Source organism: Micromys minutus (genome assembly GCF_963924665.1).
Source record: "Micromys minutus genome assembly, chromosome: 14".
NCBI classification, from domain to species: Eukaryota; Metazoa; Chordata; class Mammalia; order Rodentia; family Muridae; genus Micromys; species Micromys minutus.
In genome coordinates this window covers 1150884-1178824 of record NC_137983.1, presented here as the reverse complement: position 1 = coordinate 1178824, position 27941 = coordinate 1150884, and the positions used below count along the sequence as shown (strand labels likewise).

Sequence of the window (27941 nt, the reverse complement as noted above, 5' to 3'; positions counted from 1 at the left end):
TCAATGCACACTCAGTGTGTACAGTGAGAGTGTGAGCAGTGGCGACTCGATGTTTGAGTACAGCTTTACCAGGGAGAAGCAAGTTCTGTTTAGAAGCAAATCTCCTTGGAGGAAGACCAGGTCAGGCCAGGAGTGGAAGCCTCGCCTAGGAGGGCGGGGCTATGGCTGTCATTTGAATTTCACGCCTCGGTCTTTGGAAGCTAGTGTCACTCAGGCTTTGTTAGCCAATCAGGGCCTGGGACCGTGCCCTCTAATCAGGAACACAGGAGAGCGGCAAGAGGCGGGTTCTTCTCGGCCGCCATACTGTGGGCTCGGCTCCGCAGCACAGGGAGGTGCGGTGTGCTGTGCTGTGAGCGCCGCTGCCGGGACCTGTGAGGAGAGCGCGGGCGAGTCCGGAAGCCGCGCCATGGTGAGCACGGGCGGCTGTCCCTGCCCGCTGTGGTGATCCTCCCCGAGCCTGGGGCGGGGCGGCAGCGCCGTCCAGTGTCGTGTGGCGCTGGGCCGTGTCCGCTTCCCCATGGTGTGCGCCTGCGCAGAGTTCCGAACCCCTCTACGGAGGCTCCGCCTTGCGCAGGAAAGGGTCGGTGCGCTGTCTGTCGGGGGCAGGCGTTTTATATGGTGCCTTGGGTGTCTCATCAGAAGGTTGTAAAACAATAGATTATCTAGTTTCTGTTACTTTCTAGAAGGTCTGAGTTTTCATTTAACATTTAAGTCACATTCAACTTGAGTTAATACTGTGAGTTTTAAACTTTTTTTTAAAATTATTTTTATTTTTGTGCATTGGTGTTTTGCCGGAATGTATGTCTTTGTGAGGATGTCAGATCCTCTGGAACTGTTGTTGAACTGCCATGTTGGTACTAGGAATTGAACCCAGGTCCTCTGGAAGAGCAGCCAGTTCTCCCAACCATTGGACCATCTCTCCAGCCTCAACACTGTGAAACTCTATCCATTTAATTTCTTTGTCTATAGACATCGGTTCTGCCAATAACTTTTTGCTCCTTCACTGATATTCATACATTGTCAAAAAAGGCACATACACACACACACACATGTGTGTGTGTGTGTGTGTATTACACATGTGTGTATTATAATGTATATACACTTTAAGTCTGTGTGCTGTTTTTTGAAATTGTGTGGACCATTTTCGATTTTTCCTGCTCTGCACATAAACTTGAGAATCAGTTTCTTATTTTTTTTCATAAATTGTTATGATTTATAATGTGATTATTTAATTTTTAGTGCAGTTTGAGCAAACATGACATTTCAGTTCTGAAGCTTCCAATCGCCATAACTATGGGATGTCACTATTTTGTGTCTGTTTTTTGCTTGTTTGGGGTTTTGTTGTTCTCTCTCTCTTCTTTAGGCTTTGGCTGACCTGAAACTCACTCTTGTAGAGGCCAGCCTCGAAATCGTAGGGACCCACCCGCCTCTCTCTGCCTTCCAGGATTAAAGACATTTTCCACCACTGCCCTGCATCTTTTGTTTTCTGTTTTTGTTTTTGTTTTTTGTTGTTGTTGTTATTAAATGTTATAGTTCTTCCTGGATTGGACTACCTTTAACCTAGCACTTGGGAAGAAGAGGCAGGCACATTGAGGCTAGCCTGGTTTACATGGTTATAGTGCTCCAGGTTAGCCAGGGTTACATGGTAAGACCCTGTCTAAAAGACTAGGAGGTGGATGGCCTGTAATGATGGCTTAGTGCTTACGAGGGCTTTGCTCTTATAAAGACCCCAGTTTGGGTTCCAGCACCCACCTCTGGTGGCTCACAACTGCCTATAACTCCAGTACCAGAGTAATAGTGCCCTCTTCTGGCCTCTGAGGGCACCTTCTTCAAATGCACACATACCCTAGACATGCGCACATACACTTAAAATTTTAAAGTGGCTTAGCAGTTAAGAGCTCGAATTGCTTTTGCAGAGGATACTGATTGAATTCCCAGCACCCACATGGTCATTTACAACCTTCTGTAACTAGTCTTGGGATCGGGCTCCTTTGATCTCCACAGGCACTGGTGCCACACACATGCTGGCAAAACACTGATATATATCAGTAAGTCTGAAAAACAGAAAGAGTAAGGTCCTTGGTATTCTCTTCCTCAGAGGCCATCACCGCTCTTGGAAATGTTTGAAATTTGAACTTCCTCTTTGCTCTTAATAAAACGTTTGACAGGTTTTAAAATAATTAAAATCTTTTTAATTAGTTCTTGCCTAAAGGACTTTATTAAATTTGTATAGATTTCACTGTGTCTGTTCTTATCTGTGTTGCCATACTGGACATTGCCACCCAGCTGTTCACGGCTGTCTTAATGGAAGCTGATGGATGTTGTACTCATCTTTAACTATTCTGATGATTTGGTAAGAGTTACTGATTCTAATCTTATTGGTTCAGCGAGTTTTCTTAATTCTTGGAATTTATTGTGAGACAATAGTTTATTTTTTTCTTTTCGATGTCAAGAGAAGGAGAGAGAAAAGACACCCCAGCTTCACCGTGGCTGTGCATACCTCTATTCCAGCCATTGGTAGAGGCAGACGAACGTCTGGGCTTGAGCCTATTCTCTAGATCGACTTCCAAGACAGCCCAAGATACACAGAGGAGCCTTGTCTTAAAATAAAAAACATCCCTTCCCCCCATTTTTATGTTCTGTTATTTTTCTTTGAGACAAAGTCTTGCTGTGTAGCTTTGGGTGCCTAGAACTTGCTATGTAAACAAGACTAGCCTCAGACTCATAGATCTGCCCATCTCTGCCTCCGTAGTGCTAGGATTGAAGGTCTCTGACACCATCATTCCCCTGTCATGTAGCTGTGGCTGTCCTGGAACTCTGTAGACCAGTCTGACCTTGAACTCAGAGACCGTCCTGGCCCTCAACCCAAACATTCTTTTTAAAAGATTTATTTTATTTCATGAGTGTTTTGCCTCCAGGTTAGTGCACTGTGTGTGGCTGGTGCCTGTGGAGACCAGAAGGGCACATTGGGTCTCACAAAACAGGTTACTGTTGATTGTAAGCTGCCATGGAGAGTAAATCCAGGCTTTTGTACATTGAAGCATATGGTTTAGCTTAGTTTATTCAGCTTCAATTACCATTTTTTTTTTTGGTATTGTTTATTTGTGTGTTGTGTAAGGAAATCAGAGGGTGTCAGGACCTCTAGAGCTTCAGGTTGATTTGGGTGCTGGGAATCATGTCAGCTTCTTTTTAAGAACAGCATGTTAACTGCTGAGCCATCTCTCCAGCTCCAGCAGTTTCATAGTCTTGTGTGCTTGAATATTTCACCAGCAAGGTTGTGTGGTAAATGAAAGATTTCATAGAAGATTGATCTCAAGTCATCCCCCCATAATGTCTGAACTACATGTTTATCTTTCTCTGCATGATTTCATAATGTTAAAAAGTGAGCGTTTGCCTTTAATCTCAGCATTGGGAGGCAGAGGCAGGTAGACACTAGGAGATAGAGGCCAGCATGGTTTATATAAGTACACTGTAGCTGTCTTCAGACACAACAGAAGAGGGATCAGATCTCATTGCAGATGGTTGTGAGCCACCATGTGGTTGCTGGGATTTGAACTCAGGACTTCTGGATGAACAGTCAGTGCTCTTAACCGCCAAGCCTCTTTCCAGCCTGCCCTCAGATTTTTTCTGAAACTAACTTTTCGGCATGCCTTGATGTTGAAGACCCCAGTTCCTAAGAGAGAATTAAAAAAAAAACTTACCTTTTCATAGTTTGTATGTTCTTGAACTATTTTAGCTAAGACAGCCCAGTCTTGTTGAAGGTTTTTGATATTTGCTAAATAGCTGTTTTTCCTAGTCAGTTTAGAAGAAGGATCTTACGGAAAAGGCTGGCACTACACTTCTGCCAGCCTTCCTTCCCTCCCAAGATGGAGATCTCACTGTTTGGCAGAGTCTGCCTGGGATCTCTGACCTCAGGTGATCCTTCTGGTTCTGCCCCAAAGGAACTCCAACTGCTGCACTGAATGTTTTAATGTTCTCTTAACTGTCACGTGGCAGCAGCACACTCAGTTACCATTCAAGCACTCTGTTCAGGGATAATAGCTGGCTCAGAGAAGTGCCTGCTGCCGCCGCCATCCTACTCCCCAAGCACATGAATATAATTACACCTTGCCCCCACCCCCAGTTCGTATTGAGAAAGGGTCTCATTCTGTAGTCCTGATTGGCCTAGAACTCACTGTTACGCTCAGGTGGCCTCACACTCTGAGATCCACTTGCCTTTGCTGAGCACTCAGATCAAAGTCTGGGCCCCAGGTAATTAATTAGTTAAATTATTTCTATATAAAATGTAACCTTATTTAATCTTTCCACGGCCTTCCTGGTGGATTTAGACCCTGGTGGGTGTGTCTGTCCTTCCAGGCTTCTCGATTGGTTCTTGATGGCCTTGCTTTGACACCACTCTGCAGTCCTGCAGAAATGCCCTGGTGGCGGTGCCTCTGTTTGGAATGATGAACTTATTTAATGTCCTTGAGCACTCACTGGACTCAGTTGGGGCCCAGGTTGGTGAGTTCATAAGTTAGTGAGTTGGCTGCATGTGGCTGAGGTCCCCTTTAGGATGAGAAATGGTTTTTTTTTCTTACAACTTTATTTTTTAAAAAAAGAGAGATACATGTACAGATTTTTAAAAGCATTTTGGCATAAAAATATGTGAATATATTTTTGTCAGTACTTGATTGTTTTTAAAGGTTTGATAGTATGCATTGAAATCTTACGAGTTACCATAAGCATAAAGTACATGAGAAGTGTTTCTCTTTGGTTGTCTTGGAGCCAAGACCTGGAAGAGTAATTAAATTCTTTTTTTTTTTAAAGATTTATTTATTTTGTGTATGTGTATGTGAGTACACTGTAGCTGTCTTCAGACACACCAGAAGAGGGTATCAGATCTCATTTTAGGTGGTTTTGAGCCACCATGTGGTTGCTGGGAATTAAACTCAAGACCTCTAGAAGAGCAGTTAGTGCTCTTAACCACTGAGCCATCTCTCTAGCCCCTAAATTCTTTTTAAAAACGACTTGAGATTTATTTATTTCTTTGTTTATTTTGAGTCAGGGTCTCACTCTGTACCCCTTGCTGTTTGAGGACTTGTGTGGACTAGGCTGGCTTCCAGCTCACAGAGTTCTGCCAACCTCTGCCTCTTGAGCTCTGGTTTTAAATGTACCTTCCATCATCTTGGTTTATAGCTATAAATACTGATTATAATTAAATTTGTGATACTGGAGAAATTGGACTCCACTTTGGGGCTTTTTGTGTCATTAGTAAAAGAATTTCAGAATGCATTATGGAAGCACAAGAACAGTTTTATCCTTTAAAAGAGGAACCTCAGGGCAGACGAGCATCCTGGAGAAGAGAAGAAGCCATGCTTGTTGAAGCTGGCGTGGTGGCCAGAGGCATGGCTGACAAGCAGTGTGGTGGGGGGAGGGACGTTTTGGAGGAGTTAAGTAAACACAAAATGTGTGTGGGAGGGAGAGCTTAGAAAAGAGATAAAAAGAGAAACAACGACAACAAAACCAGCCTGCTATGACTGCTATTGCTGTCCCTTAGCCAAAGTGTTGCTTTTTGTTGTTGTTGCTTGTTTTTTGTTTTGTTTTTTAGTGTAGAATAGAGTTTATTCAGGGCATGAGGAGGGGGAGTTGAGAGGGAAGTAGACACAGAGAAGGGCAGAGAGAGAGGATAGAGGAGTAGAGAGAGGCTAGCCATGGGCACCCTAGAGAGGGAGGAGAGGAAGTGGGAAGAGTGGGGGAGGGGTGAGAGGACAGAGCATGAAGGCAAGAGCAACAGTACCCCAAGTGTCTTAACCCACCAAACTGGAATGTAGGCCACACCCAAATCTGAGGTACCGTCCCCATGGCTACTGTGACATTTTGACTGGAGTAAGTTGTGTTTGAATCTTAATTATTTCTTTCTCTGTTAGCACATAGGATTGGCTCATTTCCCCATTCAAGTAGTGACAGCATTGTGAGTACAGCTCGCCAGGGACGCTCGTTACACACTGTCCGTCGTCTTCTGAGAGTATGTCTGAGTTTATAACAGATGGATCCATAACTAGTGGGCTCTGCCCTTCCCTCGTTCTCCCCACCCAGCAAAGCTTAAACTCGGGGCACATCGACCTGTAAGGACAGACGGCTCTGTTTTGTGTACAGGTGGTTGGATTGTCTAGGACAGAAATGGGGCTTGGGTGGGGCTGCAGTAGCTCCTCCTCCCCGGCACTCAGTGAGAGGAATGTTTTATATCACTGGCTGTTTCTGTTCCACATGTTTGCATTAGCATGTCTCTGTCATGTGAGCAGACATGTGAACCTCCTATCAACCGAGCATTCCTTTGCAGTCCCAGCAGTTCTTTTACACACCTTTGGGATGTTTCAGGATATGGTGAGCTTTGAGGACGTGGCTGTGCACTTCACCCAGGACGAGTGGGCTCTGCTGGATCCTTCCCAGAAGAGTCTGTACAGAGATGTGATGCTGGAGACCTGCAGGAGCCTCGCTGCTGTGGGTAAGGCTCCTCTTTCTTTCCCTTGGTTAAATTAGTTTTCCTGTTAGGAATGGTCTTCTGTAGTGTGGGTGTAGAAAGGGAAGGAAGGATATGGTGAATATGTGGCATCACAGTGGTGGTGAGGTGGCTCACCAAGCCACCGGCACTCTCTACAGGCTGGAGCCAAGGGTAGGAGGGAGAGCCGGCTCCCACAGCTGTCCTCTCATCCCATCTGTGTGTACTCTGTGGCGTGTGCACTCCATACTGCACACATACCCACATGCACACACGAAAATCCCTGCTTTTGCAGAATTTATGCTTTAAGAAAAATGCCATGGTTACAATGTACACTGAGACTAGAAACTACTTTTCAGTGATTTTTAAAAAAGGTTTATTTATGTATATGATACTGTCACTGTCATCAGACACACCAGAAGAGGGCATCAGATTTCATTACAGATGGTTGTGAGCCACCATGTGGTTGCCGGGATTTGAACTCAGGACCTCTGGAAGAGCAGTAAGTGCTCTGACCACTGAGCCATCTCTCCAGCCCTCAGTGATTTTTTTTAAAAATAAGTTTTATGATTATTATTATTATTTGTGTGTGCCTTTGTGAGTACATGTGCACTATATGTGTGTAGGAGCCCTCGGAAGCCAGAATAGGGCATCAGATTATCTGGAACTAGATTTATAGGTGGATTTTATATAGCCATTTGGGTGTTGGAAACCAAAGCTACATCCTCTACAAGAACGGTAAACATTCTTAACCCCTGAGCCATAACTTCAGCCCTTTTCTCCTTTAAAAACAAAAACCAAAAACATTTGTTTTAAATTATCTGTGTGTAGGGCAGGTTTGGGGCCTGTGTGTGTATGAGGACAAAGGCCTCTGATTCCTCTGGAGCTGGAGGTTCAGGAGGTTGTGAGCTGCTCAGTGTGGGAAGAGGGAACCCAAGCTGTATTTGAGGATAGTAAGTCTTTTTAACCCCTTACCTCCAGTCACTGGTTTTCAGAAACTTCTCATGCTTTTTTTAGCTGAGGTCTCAGAGTGTAAGGCAGCTGGCCTTGAAGTCACAGATACTACCATTCTGAGTGCTGGGGTTAAAGGCATATACTTTCACATCCAGTTTTATTTTTATTCATTTCTAATAATTTATCATAAATTTTGGGACTGCTTTTTAGGGTATGTATGGGAAGAACAGAATGTTGAAGATGACTGCAAAATTTTTGGAAGAATTCAAAGGTAATTTTCATGTATAAGTGGAAGCAACTGTCTCTTGTAGAAACCTTAATGTGCCATGTAAATTTAACAATGAGCAAAAGAAATAACAAAAGAAATTTGTACATCATTAGAAACTTCTCAGCAAAGTTGTATGCTTCAGTGTAAGAGGGCTATTCAGTGTTGGCAGCACATTTCACTTGGACCCAGTGTTAAATTATTAGATTTAACAGTGTTAGGTTATTGCTCTGGGGAGGCACATTGTAGAACCATTGATCCATGTAGTTTCACACCACTCGAATGTGGCAGAAAGTGTACACTTGGCACATCTTGACAGCAGTGTCTGACCTGTACCTCGATAATAAGCAGTCAGTAGAATGTAATTTGGTTGTTTTTGTTTTTGAAAAAAGTTCTCACCATGTAACTCTGGACCAGGCTGGCTCTAGTTCACAAATATCCACCTGTCTTTGCCTCTCAAGTACTGGGATTAAAGACATGAGACCAGGAGAGTGTGATCTCGGGATGAAAGTAGTCAGGGGCACGCAAACCTTAACCCTTATGCCATACCTCAGTATAAGCAAGTTTCCTATTACGAGTAAGCTCCATGAACACAGTGTTTGTGAAGAGGTTTTTACATCTCATTCCTTCTTTAATAGGCATGTCATATCTGACTCTGAATACATACCTGAAGAGCAGGAGGGGTACGGACACAAGCCATACAGGTCTGGTTCTCTCGCAAGCATTCAAGGACACATGGGTGCTCACACTGTGAATGGGCCTTGTGAATGTGAGGTATGTTTAAAATCCTTTGGTTTTCCAAGTACATTTGGAATGTATCACCAACCCTACAGTGGACAAAACTTGTGTGACTACAAGGAATTCGGAAAGGCTTCTGTTTACCACAGTTCACTTTACACTCATGGAGAAACTCACACTGTAAGAAAATGTTACTCATGTCAGCAGTGTGGGAAAGTTCTGAGTTCTTCCAGTTCCCTTCAAAGGCATGAGAGAATTCACACAGGAGAGAGACCTTATAAATGTCAGCAGTGTGGGAAGGCTCTGAGTTCTTCCACTTCCCTTCAGAGGCATGAGAGAATTCACACAGGAGAGAGACCTTATAAATGTCAGCAGTGTGGGAAAGCCTTCAGATGTCACAGTGCCCTTCAGTTACATGAAAGAATTCACACCGGTGAGAAGCCCTATGAATGTCAGCAGTGTGGGAAAGCCTTCACATGTCACAGTTACCTTCGATTGCATGAGAGGACTCACACCGGAGAGAAGCCTTATGAATGTCAGCAGTGTGGGAAAGCCTTCAGATGTCAGACTTCTTACCACAGACATAAAATTATTCATGGTGGAGAAACATTCTATGAATGTAAGCAATGTAGTAGGCTCTTCATCTATCCCTCTTTACTTCAGATGCACGAAAGAACTCACACTAGTGAAAGACCATATAAATGTAAGGAGTGTGGGAAGTCGTTTCTTTATCCCTCGTTACTTCAGATGCACGAACGAACTCACACTGGGGAAAAACCCTATGAGTGTAAGCAGTGTGGTACCGCCTTCAGACATCACTCTTCCCTCCGATTGCATGAAAGAACTCACACCGGAGAGAAGCCCTATGGATGCCAGCAGTGTGGGAAAGCCTTCACTCGTCACACTTCCCTTCGGTTACACGAGATAACTCACACTGGAGAGAAACCTTACAAATGTAAAGAGTGTGGGAAAGCCTTCAGACATCACTCTTCCCTTCGACTGCACGGAAGAAATCACAGTGGTGAGAAGCCCTATGAGTGTAAACAGTGTGATAAAGCCTTTATACGGTACAGTTACCTTCGATTACACGAACGAACACACACAGGAGAAAAACCGTACGAATGCAAACAATGCGGGAAAGCCTTCAGCCGTCACAGTTCCTTTCAGAGACATAAGTCTATCCACGCGGTGGACAGCCCCTACGAGTGTCAGCAGTACCTAATCCCTTTACCCTTGTTTCCTCCAAACACACCCGACAACTCATTCTGGTGAGAAACACTAAGCATGTGAGCAGTGCTAAAGTGTTCATTCTTGTCCATCTAAAACACGTGAGAGTAGACATGTCACGGCATAAGCCTCATTCTCATAGGTGATATGGTTTAGACCTCAGAGGCTCGAAGGGATTCATGCCGGGCCCAATTTCTGCAAATGTGCAATGTGTGGTAAGTCCTTCATTGGTCACTTTCCTTTCACAGAAACAAGGTAGTTCATGCTGGGGAAATGCCTTATGACTAGAAACAATGTGGTTAGTCTTTTATCCCTGATTGCTTCAAACACATGTAAAAACAAGGTGCCAAGTGCTGTGAATGTCACTAGCTAAAGCCTCCAGAGCTGCAGGTTCTTTCAGTGTCGCGAACGACATCTCGCTGGAGGAGAAACCCTTGATGTTTAGATGTCATTGCTCCCATAGATCCCATGAGTGAACTGCTTTTGGAAACAATGCCTGTGAGTGGAAGCAAAGCACCGGCAAGCTCAGTTGCTTTCAGAGCTGTGGGACAAAGCCTTATACATGTAGAGAACATGGTAAGTTTCAGTTGTCAGTAGATGGACAGACATTTTGTCAGTAGTAGTCTGCCTGTAAGTTGCCTATGCTCAATAACCCCAGTTAAAATCAGTGGTTCCCCAGGCTTGGGTGAATCATTTCCACATTCCTTGGATGGAATCATTTCTTTGCTTTTAGCCTTAGTGCCCTGTCTAGGGTGAATAGACATTTGTTCACATGCAGCCAGAAAATGTTCACACAGCACTTGGTGTCTGAATATGAGGCACAATGGAACCAAAGATGGGTTTGACAGGAGCACTGGCCTTGCCTCTGCTGTGGGTGCTGAGACATGGCCTCTGAAGGGAAGCTTTCTGTGGGTGCAGTGTCTGCAGACTGAATTTGGAAACATCTGTCCTTTGCAGTGTGCCCTCATGTGGCTGTACCTGTTGCATTGTCTGTACCTTGCAACTCCTTTGTAGTATGGAGTGGCCCAGTTCTGTGACAAATGAGGTTTGCTACGTGAGTGTACGGATGTCCCAGTACAGCTGTGAGGTTAAAGAGCATATGGCAGTTAATTAGCATAGGCGGGACAGATGAAGTAGGCATCAGGTACTTGGCCCTTGCTGCGGGTAATAAGACAGGCAGATAAGGCTTAGCTGTCTGCTGACGTGAACTTCCCCTCTAATAGGTTACTTTGAGGAATAGATGCACAGACGCTGTCCACTGTGCTGACCTCTGAACTGGCAGGAAGAGTAAGAGGAGGGAGATCGGGGGAGGATGAGAATGAAGGAGATGCAGCTGCTGCCTTCTGGTTTCTTATACCTGGAGTGGCATAAGGAAAACAAGTCTGTCTGCTCAGCAGTCCCTCTGGGGCCCTAAGACCTGAAGCCCGTGTGAAAAGGGAGCGAGTAGATGTGACCCAGCTGACCCTGTAGTCCTGACCTTTAGTGCAGAGGAGTGGGAAATGAGGGGTACACCTGGGGATGGAGGCCTAAATAGTAGCCCCATAAAGGAGGTTGTGATGCTCAGCAAATATTCTGCCTCTTAAAGGCTGTAAAGCCTGAGGAAACATCAGTGAAAGAAGATAAGATAAAGCCAGTGCAGCTAAAATGTCTGAGCTTTCCCTAGGGTCGTTCCCACAGGATAAGCAGTGTATTCTCCTGCGGGAAAGGATGTTTGTGTGTAAATTGTTTGTTCAGCCCAGAGACCTGTCAGCAGCCAGGCGCATCCACTGAAGAGGCAGCAGTGTGCTACAGCTTGAGCCCAGAAACTATCAGACCCTGGCAGTCCGTGGGGATACAGCAGGTGAGCATGGCTGGGTTTTCTCTTGGCCCTACACCAGTTGGAGAGCAGGAGCCACCTCCTTCCCCAGCAGACCTGCTGGAGGTGAGGAGATCTGTAGGTCCACAGCTACACTCAGGGCGAGGCTGCAGGATGGCTCATGAAAAATGACAGATGTGCAGGATGATGTACAGCCCATCTTTTCAGCTGTGTCCAACATTGGCTTGAATTTATTCTTCATCTTGAGGCAAATTCTTATACAGCCTGAGCCCCTTTTAAACTCACTGTATAGATGATGATGGTCTTGAAAGTCCTGATCCTTCTGCCTCCTCTTTCCAAATCCTTAGGCTGCATGCATGGGCCACCCCATCTGGTCTCCTGTGCTTCAGAACTAACCCAGGCATGTACTCTTAGGTCAACATTAAGAAGACACTTGGTACAAGTTACAGTCTTTTCATGCCATTGGATCTTGTTAATATTTATTGACCCCTTAGCTGCTGACTTCTGAGTTTAGCTGGCACTTGTTTGGTAGGTTGCGAGCCTTCAGTGTTCATGAGATCCCTTCTCCAAATCCCCTGTATAAAAAAGGAAAAAGGTTTTACGTCGTGCTGTTATAATTCTAGCCTGTGAGTGCTCCACAGATTTAGAAAAGCATCCAGGTGAGCTGAGGGAGTGGTGATCAGAAGGGAGGTACACATGTGCATGGTGTACACATGATTGTGTGACACCGGTGACCCCAAACGAAGTGAATGAAGGAAATCCTTCACAGCCTGTGTCAGGATTAATCATTACAAGGTGAGTTAAAGAGTTTGGATGAAGGCGCCCTGTGTGCACGGGAAAAGATCCATTTAGTAGATAGGCTATTTAGTTCAGATGCAGTGCTAGGGTAGCCCATTTCCCCAGGAGGCATTAGCCATGGATGCTCCTGAGGTCCCCTGAACAAGTCAGACCATTGTCAATGCTACTAGTTGTCCCCAGAACTACATATAAGACTTACTGAAGACACCACATGCTTTAGTTGCTGACTGTAGAGAAAACAGTCTGAGACTGAGCTGGACGCTCCCTCTGGACACTGCATGGTGCTATATCAAGGAAAATGCTCCTCCCAGGGCTGGTGAGATGGCTCAGCTGTTGCTCTCAGAACCGACATAATGTGAGCAAATCCTGCAAGTTGTCTTCTAATCCGCTCACTCGTGCCATGATGTGCCCCTTCCCTCCACAGTACATACATAAGTGTGGTAAGATGCAGTACTGCAGCCGCATGTCTCAGTGACAGTGACAACTGCTTTCTGGTTGCATCCAAGGCTTGCTCTTCAGGGATCAATTTACATGTGTTAGACCCAATCGACCCAAGCCACAGTCATAAGGCCCTAGTGCTTTGCCAGATGGATATATTTCTGTGAAATGACTGTCTCAAGTTCTAGTTTATGTCTGTACGTTATTGGCTCAGTCAGTTTTGAACAGAGAAGCTTCTTTTTGCAGTAGGCAGTAGTTACTGATGAGACTTATCACCCCCTCCTAGGTTTGGCACATTCTAGAAAAAGGGGTGGAGTACACGATGGCATGTTTTGGAATGCTGTCTTCTGAGTATGCTGTTGCCTATCTTTTTGAAATCTCAGTACCTGTGATGACCTACAGGAGGCCTACACAGAATCTAGACCTTTCAGTGTCCGTGTGGAGGTGTGGGCATGGAGCCCTGGGGTCTCCTGATGATTTACTGACAGTAATACTTCACTTCAAGGAGGGGTCATGAGATCTTTTCTCTCCCTGAATATCTGTTGTTTTGTTTCTTTGAGAGTCTCACTATGTAGCTCTTGCTGTCCTGAAACTTACTATGTAGACCAAGCTGGCCTCGAACTCACAGAGATCTATTCACCTGTACTGCGTACTGAGATTAAAGGTGTGCACTACCATGTCCAGCCTATTCCCTGAATACCGTTAGGTAGTTAATGGTACTTACACAAGGTCTCTTCCCTCCTCTGGATATAAAACCAGATAGTTGTTCCTGTTAGAGGGAGGAACATTTTCTTCAGTGGATTACCTACCCATACGCTTCCCATGCTTTTGTCAGTACCCCTCACCCATGCTCCTGTAAGTAACCCTAATTAAAATAATTAGTTCATCAAGCTGTACTTGTGTCAAATCTTTTCCTTGTGTCTGTGTTTCGTGCCCTTGTCTGAGATGGACAGACATTCAGACCTCAGAAAAGTTTCACATGGCCGTACTATAATGTGTTGACAGGCGGCCATGTAGCGTACGTTTGTTGAGAGTGACACTGAGAGGGAGCACACTCTCTTTTTTTCAGAAGCATGTTTATCCCAAGTTTTCTCTATTCCTTCCTATCCCAGGGTAGGTTGGTTGGCCTGTAATGGAGAAAGTTGTTCAGCAGTAGCTACGGGTATTAACAAGCATGGTAGCATCTCTGAACAGAGAAGGGTAAACTGTTCCAAGATGGCAGTGGAAATAAAAAGCCAGATCCTTTTCCTTCGTCTCAACAATGCTTCCCCAGTGAACTTGAGCTGGATTTTTAAAGCTTCAGTTGTTTCCTTCCTTTCTTCCTTCCTTCCTTCTTTCCTTCCTTCCATTTATCCATTTATTTTTTTCCCACAAACTTCAATATTTATCCATTTTTTTTCAACTTTTTTCTAACATATTACATTTTTTATTAGATACTCTGTATTTATTTACATTTGAGATGTTCTCTCCTTCCCCCTGTCCCCCTCCCACCAGCCCCTCCACTTGTCTTCACTAAGGTGCACTCCCTCCCAATCACCTTCTCCACCCCATTGCCTTGGCTTCCCCTACATTGGGAAAACGTGTCCTCCCTGGACCAAAGGCCTCTTCTCACATTGATGCCAGACACTGCTATCTTCAGCTGCATATGCAACTGGATCAATAGGTCTCTCAATGTGTGCTCAGTGGTTGGTGTTTTACTCCATGGGAGTTGTGGAGGGTTTGGTTGGTTGATAATGTTGTTCTTCCCATGAAGTTGCAACCCCTTTCAGTTCCCATTTATTATTTGGTATTTATTTTTATAAAAATTTACATCTTTGGGTGTTTTACCTATATGTAGGTCTGTGTACCACGTGTGCCTGGTGCCCAGGGAGGTCAGAAGAGGGCATTGGATTCCCTGGAACTGAAGTTACAGATGGTTGTGAGCTGGAAATCAAAGCCAGTACTTTAAGTGCTGAACCATTTCTCTGTCCCTTGCCCACCCTCACCCTCCACACCACCATTTGCTCTGTGACTCTTCTGCTGGATGTTGTCAGTGTCTCATGGTTTGCTCTCCACCTACCGATTCTAACTTTGGCTTGCTGTTTATTCTTGTATGTTTGTTTGAGACAGAGTCCCAGTATGTCATATGGTTTTGGCCGGCACAGAATTCATGATGTGTATCAGTCTAGCCTGGAACTTGCAAATATCTGCCGACCTGCAGATGTTTTACTTTCGTATTAAATCTTATTTCTTGAGCATGTGTTTGTGTGTTTGTGCATACCTCAGTGTTCAGAGATCATGTGGGTCCTGGGGACCAAATTCAGGCATAAGTATTAGGGGCAGGCTCTGTGCCGTCTTCCCAGCCCCTGGGGCAGGCTCTGTGTCTTCCCAGCCCCTGTTGTGTATTGTTCTTGCTTTGTACTTAAGCTACTTCATGGAAATTAAAAGTGCGGTATTTTCACTTGTAATTCAGAGTGTACTGAATGATCTGGAGAGCTCAAAGGTGAGTGAGCGGCAAGCCTTCGTTCATCCACATCTGTTTCCTATGTCTGTAGGGTCTCAAGTGAAAAACTCTCCAAATAAAGGATGATGATGCGGGCAGAGGGCGGCTTTCTTTGAAAACAACAAAAACAAACAAAAAGCAAAAACTTTTCTTTTTTCTTTTTTTTTTTTTTTTTGTTGGAAGAAAAATGGTTTGAATATGAACATTGTGAAAAAAATCCAGACTTCCTAATTTCCTTCAAATGTATGGGGAAACTCATGGGTGAGATTTTAGTGAAACTAGGTTTAATGAACATAAAAGAAAGATAAAAGCCCTTTTTTTTTTCTTTTTTGATATCCAAAAGGATTTACCCTGAAGAAAATTTCTGCGTATATTAGAAATAAGTTAAAGCCTTAAGTATCCTTTATTTCATTTTATATTTTTTGAAACAGGGTGTCTACTACGTGGCTCTGGCTGTTCTAGAGCCTGCTGTGGAAGCCAGGATGAACTCTAACTCACAGACTTCCACCTGCCTCTGTCTGAAGTACTGGGTTTAAAGGTGTTTGCCATCAAGCCTGGATGGTACTTTTAACTACTGTGTGATATTTAGATAAAGTTTCAACAAAACCCAAATCAGTCTATCTGTCTGTCTATTTGTCTATCTGGGTGTTTGGTCTTTCAAGACAGGGTTTCCTTGGCTGTCCTGGAACTTGCTCAGGAGACAGGAATGCCTCTAATTGAGAACCTCCCATCTCTGGCTTCCAGGTGCTGGGAATTAAAGGTGCACTCCATCACAGCTTAGTTCAAACACTTCTTAAATTCATTCAGGCACACATTGGTGCTCTTAGCCACTCCTTTTAATTGTTACTGAGAGCAGATCAGTGGTTCTATGGATTTAGTAATAGCAGTGTTCTGAACTTTGACCTTAGGAAATTTAATATGTATCATTTTCAAGTCTCATCTTTTATAAATCTTTTTAAAAATATGTTTCTATTTTATGTGCATAGGTGTTTTGCTTGCATGGATGTGAGGGTGTCATATCCCCTGGAACTGAATTACAGATAGTGTTGAGCTGTGATGTGGGAGCTGGGACTTGAACTTGGGTCCTCTAAGAAAGCAGTCAGTGCTCTTAACTGCTGAGCCATCTCTCCAACTCATCTTTTATAGATCTTTAATAATTTATTTAAGCCATCATATTTTATGTAAGACAACTATTCAGGAAACATTCAGCTGTGTTAAATGTTCTTACACAAATACTTTATTAAAGCAACTACATGGTGGCTCATAAGCATCTATAATGTGATCTTGATGGTCTCTTCTGGCATGCAAGTGTACATGCAGACAGAGCATCATACTCACAAAATAAATACACCTTAAAAATCAAAGATTCCAATGACAAACTAAAGTTCTGTGTCATCAGACTTTACCCCGAGGGAGCAGTGGTTTTATCGGACTTAGAGAACATGGGTGAGAGGTTGCTGATTGCTGATAGCAGTATGGGTGACCCAGAAGCCGCCATACTGGAAAGTATTGACATACCATGGCTTCCCTGTAGCTGCAGAGGTAGTTCCCCCTCTCTGGACACTCAGATGAGGGTCCAGTGATTCTGCCCATGTTCCCCCTCTGACCCCCAGCACACCTTTATAAAGATGGGGTCTCAATGTGTGGCCCTGGCTGGCCTGTAATTCACTGTGTAGTCTAGGCTGGTGGCAAATGCATGGAGATCTAGCTCCTTTGTCTTCTGAATGCTATTGTGTATGTCCTTGTAACTGAAAGGTAGAAGCAAAAAGCAAGAGTGTGTAGTTGGAGCTTGTGAAGCAGAAACAGAAGCAGATAAGCATTAAGCGAAGGAGTCCTGGGAAAGGAGAGAACACTATCTTTAGAGAAAAACAGATTTAGAGATGCTGGGCAAAGGAGCAGGCTTTAAGACCCCCCCCATAGTTTTTCTCTCCAGCCACCACTGGCTGCAGCTGGCCTACACTCAGCTATCTATTCTTTGGGTCCTTCCTGAAACTCTTAAGCCCAGTTATACATTTCTTTTGTAGGGTGCCAGCCTTAGTAATGGTGTTTTGTCACGATATAGAAAAGAAACTGAAATTTGGCATACACATAGGCAAGACACTCATACACACAAAATGAAAATAAATAAATCCTCAAAAAATAGAGAAGAGCTGAGTGGCCATGGCTCACACCTTTAACCCCAGCACTCAGGAGGCAGAGGCAGGAGAATCTCTGAGTTCCAGATCGGCCTGGTCTACAGAGTGAGTTCCAGGACAGCCAAAGCTACACGGAGAAACCGTATTGTGAACAACCAAGAGAGGACGGGTGGGGAGAGCTCAAGGCAAGGCCTAACCTGTATTGGGATAAAGGCCTCATTGTCTTGTTCTATTCTATGTAAGAGAATAGTTATATTAGTTTCCAGAACAGAATAGTTACTGTTCTAGTCCTGTGAATAGACAGCCATAATGAAGAAGGCAACTTGTAGACAGCATAGTTCAGAGGTTTAGACTCTGATCTTTGTGATTAGAAGCATGGCAGCAGCTAGGTATGGCCCTGGAGTAGTAGCTGGTAGCTTCTATCCTGCCTGGAGGCGACGAGCAGGCTTGCCGGCAGACACACCCACACACCCACACCCAGAGAGTGTTGAGGCTAACAGACAGACTGGACTGGGTGCTGGCTTTTGAAACCCTAAAGTTCACCCTGAGTGACATGTCTTGTCTAATGAGGCCACACTTACCTTTCCTAAACTATATCTTCTGGGAACCAAACATTCAATCAAACATATAGGAGGCCTGTCATTCATACTACCACAAGTGTCTCTGGACAAGAAGCTACCCAGCTAAGCTTCTAACATGTAAAACAGAAAAGCCTAAGTTATTTTCTACTCCCCAAACCACGGCAAAGGAAAACTGCTGGGAATGTGATTCAGTGGGCCCAGATTCCATCTCAAGAAGGCAGCAGAATTTGGCTATGATGTCTTTATAGTTCTGGCTTTAAAGTCATGGATTCCTCCTCTGTAGCTATGGAGAGCCACGAGACCAGGTGTATGCAGTGTAGTCCCTGCACATACCGAGAAGCCATTGTGAGACATTTTGAAATTGAAGCCTGGATCTCAGTGGAGAGCCTAGAGCTATGAGACATCTGCCAAGGAGAGAAGACATTCGGACCTTTGGTGTTGAGTGTGAAAGTCTATGGCGACTTGGCGTAGGACTAAATGCATTTTGCAATAGAGTATGGTCTGTGGGGGCCAGGGAGTTGGGAGGGGGGTTGAATGAGAATGGCTCCCATAGGTTTTGGTCCCCAATAGTGGAACTGTTTGGGAAGAATTGGGTGCAGCCTTGTTGGTAGAGGTGGTCTTTGAGGTTTTAAAAACTTGTACCATTCTCACTGTGTTTTCTGCCTCCTACATGTCGATCAAAGTGTGAGTTCTCAGCTACGCTTTGGCTGCCTGTGACCAAGCCTTCACAGAACCAACATGGACTGTTACCCTCTGGAACTCTAAGCCTGGTTAGACTGTTTTATAAAGCTACTTTGATCACGAAATTCTATCATAGCACTAGAAATGTAACTATGCCAGGGAGCGAGTGCTCTTAGCCACTGAGCTATCTCTCCATCTCCTGTTTTTATCATCTCTAATTATGTGTTTGCATGGGTATGTGCATTTGTACTGGCTAGTTTTATGTCAACTGGACACAAGCTTGAGTCATCAGAAATGGAGCCTCAGCTGAGAAAATGTCTCCAGGAGCTTGGCTATAAGCAAGTCTGTGGGATCATTTTTTAAAATTAGAGTTTAATGGGGGGTGGGGGGAGAGCACACAGTGGCTGGGGGCCATCCCTGGACTGGTGGTCCTGGGTTCTGTAAGTAAGGAGGCTGAACTAGTTAGTCATAGGGAGAAGCTGCAGCCCTCCATGGCCTCTGCATCAGCTCCTTTCTTCAGGTTTCTGCCCTGCTTGAGTTCCTGCCTTGGCTTCCCTCAATGGATTGTGATTGATTCAGGATAGTTAAGCAAAATAAAAATGTCTTTCCAAGTTGTTTTGGTCACAATAGTGACGCCTAACTTGGACAGCATGTGAGTGCAGATGCTCACCCATCCAGGCCAGAAAATTCCTTGGAGCTGTATTTGCAGACAGTTTGGAATCACACGATGTGGGTTCTGGGAATTGAACTTGGGTCCTCTGTAGAGCAGTTAGTGCTCTCAACCTCTTGAACTATCTCTCCAGAGTGGGCTGATTGCACTCCTGGGTCCGTGGCACGGGGGCCATTATATTGGACACCGAGTTGGTAACTGGACGGCTTAGGAGAACCATCTGAGTTCACCGAGACAGCAGGGCCCAGCTCTCCAAGTGCAAGAACAAGTTCTGCTTAAATGTAAATCTCTTCTGTGCTGGAGGAAAAGGCAGTCCAGGGCAGAGCAGCCCGTTCGTCACTTCAGCTCCTGCTGTCACTCAGCAGTCGCTGGGCGGCCCTAGCCAATCAGGGCCTCCAAGCTTATACGGTTCAACCAAGGGCGCTGTAGGGCGGCGGGAGGCGGGTTTTCTCTGGCCGCCATGCTGTGGACTGAGCTCCGCGGCTGAGGCAGGCCCCGTGGGTGCGTGTGCCGCACTGTGGCCGCCGCTGTGAGGGGAGCGCGGGCGAGCTCGGAAGCCGCGACATGGTGAGCGCCGGGCCGCTGTCCCAGACGGAGAGGAGCGGCAGCTGTTGGTGACTCTCCGCCTCTGCGGAGATAGGCCCGCTGCGGTTGGCTGCGACTAGGCCGCTAGCGCTGTGTAGCTCCGCCCCTCGGCCGTGGCTGAGCTCTGGGTGCCGCAGGGAGGCCCCGCCCTCCTCGTGGTGACGTCACGGCCACAAAGTGGTTTTGGTGTTGGACACTTGCTAAACTCAAGGTCCTGCCCATTCCCTGAGTTATTTTCACCAGTTGGTGGAGAGTAAATTTTGTGGAAGTTGTAAACGTGTATTTGCTTATTTATGCCTATGCTGGATAATATTTGTGAAGATAATTACCCTCCTTGAGTTTAATTTGCTCTTCTTAAAAAAATTGTGGTTTTTGTGTTTTTATACTGTTTTGTAGATATATTAGTTTTCAAATATTCATACACTATCATGACTATTAAATTTTTTGTAAAGATAAAGTCTGTTATTTGTGTACTATTTATTTAGAATTGTGTTGAATATTGAGTTTTTTCCCCCTTTACATGTAAGCTTTAGAACAACTTTCTGCTGTTATACAAGATGATAGTGTTCTTGTTGGTATCATGTTTTGCATTTATAGTTTAAATTGAGGAAAGAAAGATCCTGGAGTTTTATTTATCAGACCACTGCATTTTTTACTTATTTTTCTTCTGAGACTGGATCTGTTTCAATGAGTTTCAACCTTTGGGCTGAGACAATTGGAAAACAATTCCCAGTGGTTTCAGGAACTGAGATACTGCCCAGTAATAACATTGTAATTATAAAGTAGCAACAAAAGTAATTTTCTAGTTGGGGGTCACCTCAACAGGAGGAAATGTATCAAAGGGCATTAGGAAGGTGTGAACACTGTGTACTGGCTGTCTAGGAGCATCAGTGTAGACCAGGCTGGCCTTGAATTCAGAGCTCCTTTGTCTCTGACTCCCAAGTGCTGGGGTTAAAGACCTGTGCCACCATGTTTGGCTTAATTCTTTTCTGAAAAAGAAATTTTTCTTTATCCAAGGATCTTTGTTGAATTTATTACATGCCTCTCTTTGTGTGTCCTTTGATCTGTGGTGCTCCGTACTCAGTGTGAAATTGCTAACCATTCATTTGCCCATTGCTACTATGCTGGAAAATGTATTATACTTTAAAAATGTTTATTTTTGAGATAATACAATTAAGCATTCCTTCCTTCAGTTTCCTCCCTTCAAACCTGCTGCCATAATTGTCCCTGTCCTCTCACATTTATGATCGCATCTCATCCCATTAATTGTCATTGCATGCCTGTAATGTAGGTATTCCCAAGTGTAACCTGCTCAGTCCATGGAATGTTACCCGTGTGTGTTCTCAGAGCTGACTGCTTAGCATTGGACAAGTGATTGGTGTGCTCTTCCCTGGGAAGCACATCTCTCCCGCTCCCAGATTTCCTTAGTTAGCTGTAGTTCTTTGTGTAGGCTGAAGGGTGTCCATTGGTACCTTCTTTGTTCAGCCCATGTTTGGAGAGACTTCATGAGTTGGTGAGATATTCCTAGGAGACCCAGTCTTACAGGAAACTCTCTGATCCTCTGGCTGTCTACAATCTTTCTGCCCAAGACTTATCTTTTTGATCTCAGTGGCTCCCCGTCCCATTCATTCTTCCCAGTTAGAGCATCTTCATCTGGCCTTCATATCTTTCCTAAGCCCCATGAGCTTGGTATGGCTGGCTCAGGCTGCTTGGCTGTGCCTCTTGTGGCTCTGGCGGACACAGCCATTTCCACTGTGTCTCCCTCAGTCCTTCCTGGCTTCTGTAAACCTCTGGAAGGTGAGCAGTTTCCACTCCAGAGGTACTTTCATGCTCTCTGTTAGGCCGTCACTTCACACCCATGGGACCAAATTAGTTTTTTCCATTTGCATTGTCTTGCCATTTCCAGAAGTTTCTAGCTCAGCATTTGGCTTTGTGTCCACTTTTCCTTAAGAACTCCAGCTCCTCACAAGCCTTGCCTCATTTACCTCAGTGATGTGGGTAGACCATGTTCTTTGCTTTGCTCTTCTTTCAGCTCCTTTACATGGCTTTATTGCTTTACAAGTGGACTTCAGCCCATTTCTGCACCCCAAGTAGCTCAGCAAAGCCACTAAAGCTTTGCAGCACATGAAGACTGTTCCTGAGTCACCAGGGAGCCCAGTCCTGTCCTGCCTGGGGAGCTGGGCATCCTATAGTTCCGCCCCATCTCTCAGTAGCACTGTCCTCTGCATTTCTTCTCTTGTCTCTCAGCTTCTAATGTTTTTGGTACCAGGAAGGGCTTTTAAGCTTAGGTCTAACTTGCATGCTTTTCTCCTCATATCTTACAGTCTTTAAGAGGTGTTGGTTAGTACACAGTCTTTCCTGCTTTCTTTTCCAAATCAGAGGCTAGCCAACACGTGTCCTTTCCATGTTAAAATTCCTCCTCCAGCAGCCATGTCACTCTCAGACATGTTTTCTTTTTCTTTTTCTTTTTTTTAAATTTATGTATAGGAGTTACTGTCTTCAGACACACCAGAGGGCACCAAGATCCCATTACAGATGGTTGTGAGCCACCATGTGGTTGCTGAGAATTGAACTCAGGACCTCTGGAAGAGCAGTCAGTGCTCTTAACCACTGAGCCATGTCTCCAGCCCCAGGGGTTCCATCTTACACTATCTATCCCATGACACATGCAACGTCTACCATAGCACCATTTAACATGTAGGGAAGGGCTGCCCTGTCAGAATTCCTTCAGTCTGGTCAGCCTTAGCTGCAGGTCTTCTTACCCATTGCCAAGACCATGAAATCACTCCTCCCACACTCACTGTATATGTCATTTCCTTGTTCTGTTGTGAAGTATGATGTGTGAGTTTCTCCTGCAGAGACATAACACAAATTCTGCTCACACCCATATAGGGAACCAAGGAAAAACCAAAGTAACACTTCCACTGGTGTGCATCTTGGTGACGCAATGTAAACTGTTTACGTAGAGACTGGGGGTTTCCTAGAGGAGCAGGGATGAGGACAGGTCAGCAGTGTCATGGAAAGGCCCACGCTGACTCATGAAAGCTGCACTTGGAGCACTGTGCAGGGACTGCAGGCTACTCCACGCTGGACAGGTCTCTTCTCTGCAAGTCATTTGCCACTTCTATAAATTAGGAAGTGGCCTGTGGATCTTGTAAATTCCTGCTTTCCCAAAGGGGTGAAATTACTTCCCAGTTCTCCTGCATTTCCGTTTTCATTCAGGAAGGAGTGTCTGAAGTTGGCGAGAAGGGCTATGTGACAGCTTATAGATCATTTCATCTTTAAATTCATTTATCTTAACTTTTGTTTTTTGTTTTGAGGTAGGTGTCTCTGTGAAGCCCTGGCTGTCTTGAAACCAGGCTGGCTACGAATTCATAGAGATCTACCTGCCTCTGGCTCTTGAGTGCTGGGTTAAAGGCGTGAGCCACCATGCCATGCTCAGTCTCATTTACCTGTTTAGCTGTGTGGTACTGCACATGAAGTGTCTGTTAGAGTCGCTTGTTAGACCCCCTAAGCCACAATTTTGTTACTGAAGGGTGATGGGAGTTTAGAAAGTTTCCTAGTATTTGCATAAATCATTTATGTTGAGTGATTTATCCTTTATATTCACGTGAACTCTATCAAAATACCAAGTTACCTCATGCGGTCAAACTTTAAATGTTGTGAGGAGGAAAATCTGAGGATGAACAGGCTCCTGCATGCTAGTATTAACACTGTTCCGGACCCCAGGGGGAGGCCTGTGAGACAGGAAGTAGAAGTCACTGTAGACAGAGGACTGGGGCAGAGCAGCGGCACATCCTGTGTCCTGAGCCCAGTGATGAGAGATGCTGCTACGGTGCTGCTCCTTCTGCTTCCCTGGGTGCTTGCATGATGACTTCCGTGTGGTGATGTGTGCTTCCCACAGAGCGGGATGAACCTGTTGTCAGTCAAGTGTGTGCAATGTTTAGGCCTCAGTGAGCTTTGAGGACGTGGCTGTGCACTTCACCCAGGACGAGTGGGCTCTGCTGGATCCTTCCCAGAAGAGTCTGTACAGAGATGTGATGCTGGAGACCTGCAGGAGCCTCGCTGCTGTGGGTAAGGTCTTCACTCTGTAAACTAAGGACCAAGTGTCTCTTGGTATGGATGCTCTTCCGGGATTGGGGCCATTGAAAGGAAAGAATATGGTTAATAAATCAGACATTTTTCTATGGATATTGAAGTTAGAAACTAATTTTTTCAATGATCTCTAATAATTTACCTGAAATTTTCTGGGAATGCTTTATAGGAAGCAGATGGGAAGAGAAGAATGTTGAAGACCATTATAAAAATCCTGGGAGAAATATGAGGTAATTTCTATCAAAAGTTGAAGCAAAGGAATTTGAAGGAATTTTAATGTCCCATGAACATTTAAGAAAACAAAAAACAGCTTTCAGTTGTTTCATCATTAGAAAAATTATACCTATATTATGGTACTAAAGATGTGTGTTGGAATATCAGAGCACTGATCAGTGTTTGCACAGGGTTTTCTCTTGGAAATGCTACTAGGAACTATGTTTCTGATTATAGCTCTGTGGGAGCCACACTATAAAACCATCGACCCATTTGGTTTCACGCTGTTCAGATGTTCCAGAAAGCACTTGGCCTGATTTTGGGAGCAGTGTAGGACCTAAATCTCATAAGCAGTGAGTAGTAAAGCACTTGTCTCTAACAAACTTGTTCCTTTTCAGAGACTCCATGTTAGAGACCCCCTGTGAGAGGACAGAAGATGACCAGGTTGAAGAAACTCTGACATGGACAGAAAGTCTCCATACAAGCATGGCAGATTTTCCAGGACTTGCACCATGTGACTCCAATGTCTGTGGGAAGGCTTCCACGAGTCATCCGTCCTCTGATAGGCCTGCCCTCGCTCTCCCTTGTTATAAACCACATGAGCATGAAGATTCTGAAGCCAAGCAATATGACTTGAACTCTCTCACCTGCTTTCAAAAGCGTATGAAAGCCCATACTGGGAATGGGCCTTGTGAATGTGAGGTATGCTTAAGATCTTCCTGTTTTCCAAATCCATTAGGAATACATCAAGAGGCTCACAGTGGAAAAACACCTTGTCAATACAAGGAGTGTGGAAAGACCTCTGTTTATGCACATGGAGGAAGCCACACTATGAGAAAGTTTTATGAATGTAATATATGTGGTAAAGCCTTGAGTTCCTCTACTGCTCTGCAAAGACACAGAATAATTCACACTGAAAGACTCTATGAATGTACATATTGTGGGAAAGCTTTTAGATATCCCAAATACCTTAGATTACATGAAAGAATTCATACTGGAGAAAAACCCTATGAATGTAAGCAGTGTGGGAAAGCCTTTAGATTTCCTGGTGCCTTGCCGTTACATGAAAAAATCCACACTGGAGAAAAACCCTATGAATGTAAGCAGTGTGGGAAAGCCTTTAGATTTCCTGGTTCCTTGCCGTTACATGAAAAAATCCACACTGGAGAAAAACCCTATGAATGTGAACAGTGTGGGAAGGCTTTTAGGCGTCAGTATCATCTCCAGTCACATGAAATAATCCACACTGGAGAGAAACCCCATGAGTGTAAGCAGTGTGGCAAAGCCTTCAGACGGCACAGTCATCTTCAAAGACATGAACGGACTCACGCTGGAGAGAAACCCTATGAATGTAAATAACATGCTAAAGCCGTTACACTTCTTAGTTATCTTCTGTTCCATGAGAGAATTAATTTATACTGGAGAAAAAAACGCTGTCAGTGTAAACAGTGTTGGAAAACCTGACATTTACACAAAATTGGTCTTGTTAGCTGCAAACCTGATGAAGTAAGTAGACACTGTGGTGAAGTCTTTAGGTGTGATTGTCATTGTTAGGTATTACACTTGACAGTGACAACTCGTGTTGGAAGGAAATCCTCTGAGTGTAAATAGCATGGCCAACAGATCACAGTGCTCTCCTGTTGAAAGTATTTAAATCCTAACCTGAGATTTCTACCCTATCTTTGCTATTTTAAGTTCCCGGATGAAAGATACACACAATCTTTATATTTATAATAAGCCTTAGAGAACAGAAGACACTTTCTGTATTGTTGGAATCTAATTTTCTATCGAGAAGCCTGAGTATTGCTTACTACCTACTATGATCCATCTGGGCTGTTTTAACTCGAATTGGCCAACCCTCAGGGCTGTGTGCTCCTGACTCCTAACCCATGGTGGCTTCTCTTTCCTTCTGCACTCTTCTCCCTCTTTGTGGTCCCTCTCTGACCCTAAGCCCACAAAACCTAAACCTCACCTATGTTCCTTTTACCCAACTATTAACTATTAACATCCTTATTTACCAATCAAAACTAACCCAACTATTAACTATTAACATCCTTATTTACCAATCAAAACTAACCCAACTATTAACTATTAACATCCTTATTTACCAATCAAAACTAACTTGGAAACAAAAATCACTGTCTCATCTCTGAGACAACCAATCTTAAAGGTCCCAAATTAGCATTCAAGTACAAACATTAGGCCACCCAGCTACAGTGTTCTTCAGATATGATATAACTCATGTGATATAACTTCAGATATAACTCTATAAATATAATAATATATAAAATTCCCGTTTGTGTAGAATAGAGCTCTTCAGTTCTTCCATACTCAATAAAACTCTAAGAATGTAAACAGTTTGCTGTCACGTTTCCAGCAACCATGTCATGTGGGGCTTTTAACTGGGGAGACGTGAAATAATATTTACTTACCTCAGATGGGAACCAAAAAATCGTCTTCCAAAGCCTAGCTTGGTAAATTCTGTTGGGGTTGCTTCTAGGACCACGGACAAGTCACAAGCATGTGCACCAGCAAACCACGCATGCCAGCTTGAGTGTTGAGCACACTCTGGGAAGCCGGCTGGGCGGAGTCTCTTCTCTCAGTAGTTGTTTCTGGTCCGTAGCCCCGAGGAGGTGCTCTGAGTGCTTTAAGCTTAGCTTTCTGGGACTTAGAAGGTAATTAATTTACTTCCCCAGTCTGATGAGCCTTTCTCCTTTCTCCTAGGAGAAAGTTTCAGTTTAGAGGGTATAGCTGGACAATAATCCTAACTTTTTTTAAATTACATTTTGAGTCTTGGAGGGTGACGCTGATATCAGAAATGTCACTGGTTATGAATCTCTGAGGCACACCATCACTGTGAAAGAATGTTTGCTCCCAGGATGAACTGCAGATAACACTCACAGTGACCCATGTGCAGACATTTATGAGGCACTTCTACCAGTTAAAACAGTAGCAGTTACTTTGCAGGTGGGGCCTATGTGTCCAGCCACAGGACTTGTCCTGGCTTATGGTAACAGACATGAATTTCGTCCTGTAGAGTTGCCTTAAATCCAGTGAGAAAGCTTGTTGTACCTAAGATAGTCATGCCGCTGTTATACCATAAGTACATGCCTAGATTTTTGGTACCACAACACACAGGGTCTACAGCTGAGCAACACTTTAGTGAAAATTCTCTTTCTGCAACCTGCATAACACCAGTCACTACGAAAGCTAACTAGTATGAAGGAAGCCTCTGGCTCACATTCGTGCTGGTTTTTTCATGTCCTACTGCCAGAGAGCTTGTCGTCAGCATTAAGGGCTTACCCTCTATTTCTGGCATAAAGCCAAGAGCAGTGACAACATGGTTTGTGGGGCCAAGGATTGTCCTTGGCCAACAATTCATACTGAGGTGGCCTGCCCTCAACTGTGAGATGCTCACCAACTGTATGGCTTTGTGCCATTAGGGTGCATCCTGTACTTAAACAGCTAAAAAGTTGTTTTAAAACTCCAGTAAAAAATTAACTCGGGGCTGGAGAGATGGCTTAGCAGTTAAGAGAACTGGTAACTCTTTCAAAGAGCCCTGGTTCAATTCCCAGCACCCACATGGTAGCTCACAAGTGTCTTTTAACTCCGGTTCCAAGGGTTCTGACATTCTTACACCGTCATACAGGCACAACGCTAAAGCGCACCAAAGTAAGTTATATAAAGAGTTGAACCTAATCCCAGTGTCTTTTCAGTTAGGTGAAAGTCCCATTGTTCCTGGCTGTTTTTCGGTCCAGGTCTGTGCATTTGTGTTTGTGAAGTGA

At 44.4% G+C, this 27941-nt stretch overlaps 1 protein-coding gene across 1 annotated transcript; it reads left to right on the top strand.

Moving 5' to 3' along the window:
- Positions 1–49: 49 nt before the first annotated feature.
- On the top strand, positions 50–27941 carry LOC308429659 (uncharacterized protein; the record flags this gene model as incomplete). The annotated part of the gene is made up of 10 exons (XM_080928590.1): positions 50–120; positions 259–409; positions 6358–6484; positions 7643–7703; positions 8336–8997; positions 11540–11583; positions 23796–23922; positions 24113–24173; positions 24555–24858; positions 27915–27941. The coding sequence occupies 10 exons, from the start codon at positions 50–52 to the stop codon at positions 27939–27941; spliced, it is 1635 nt and encodes a 544-aa protein (XP_080784716.1).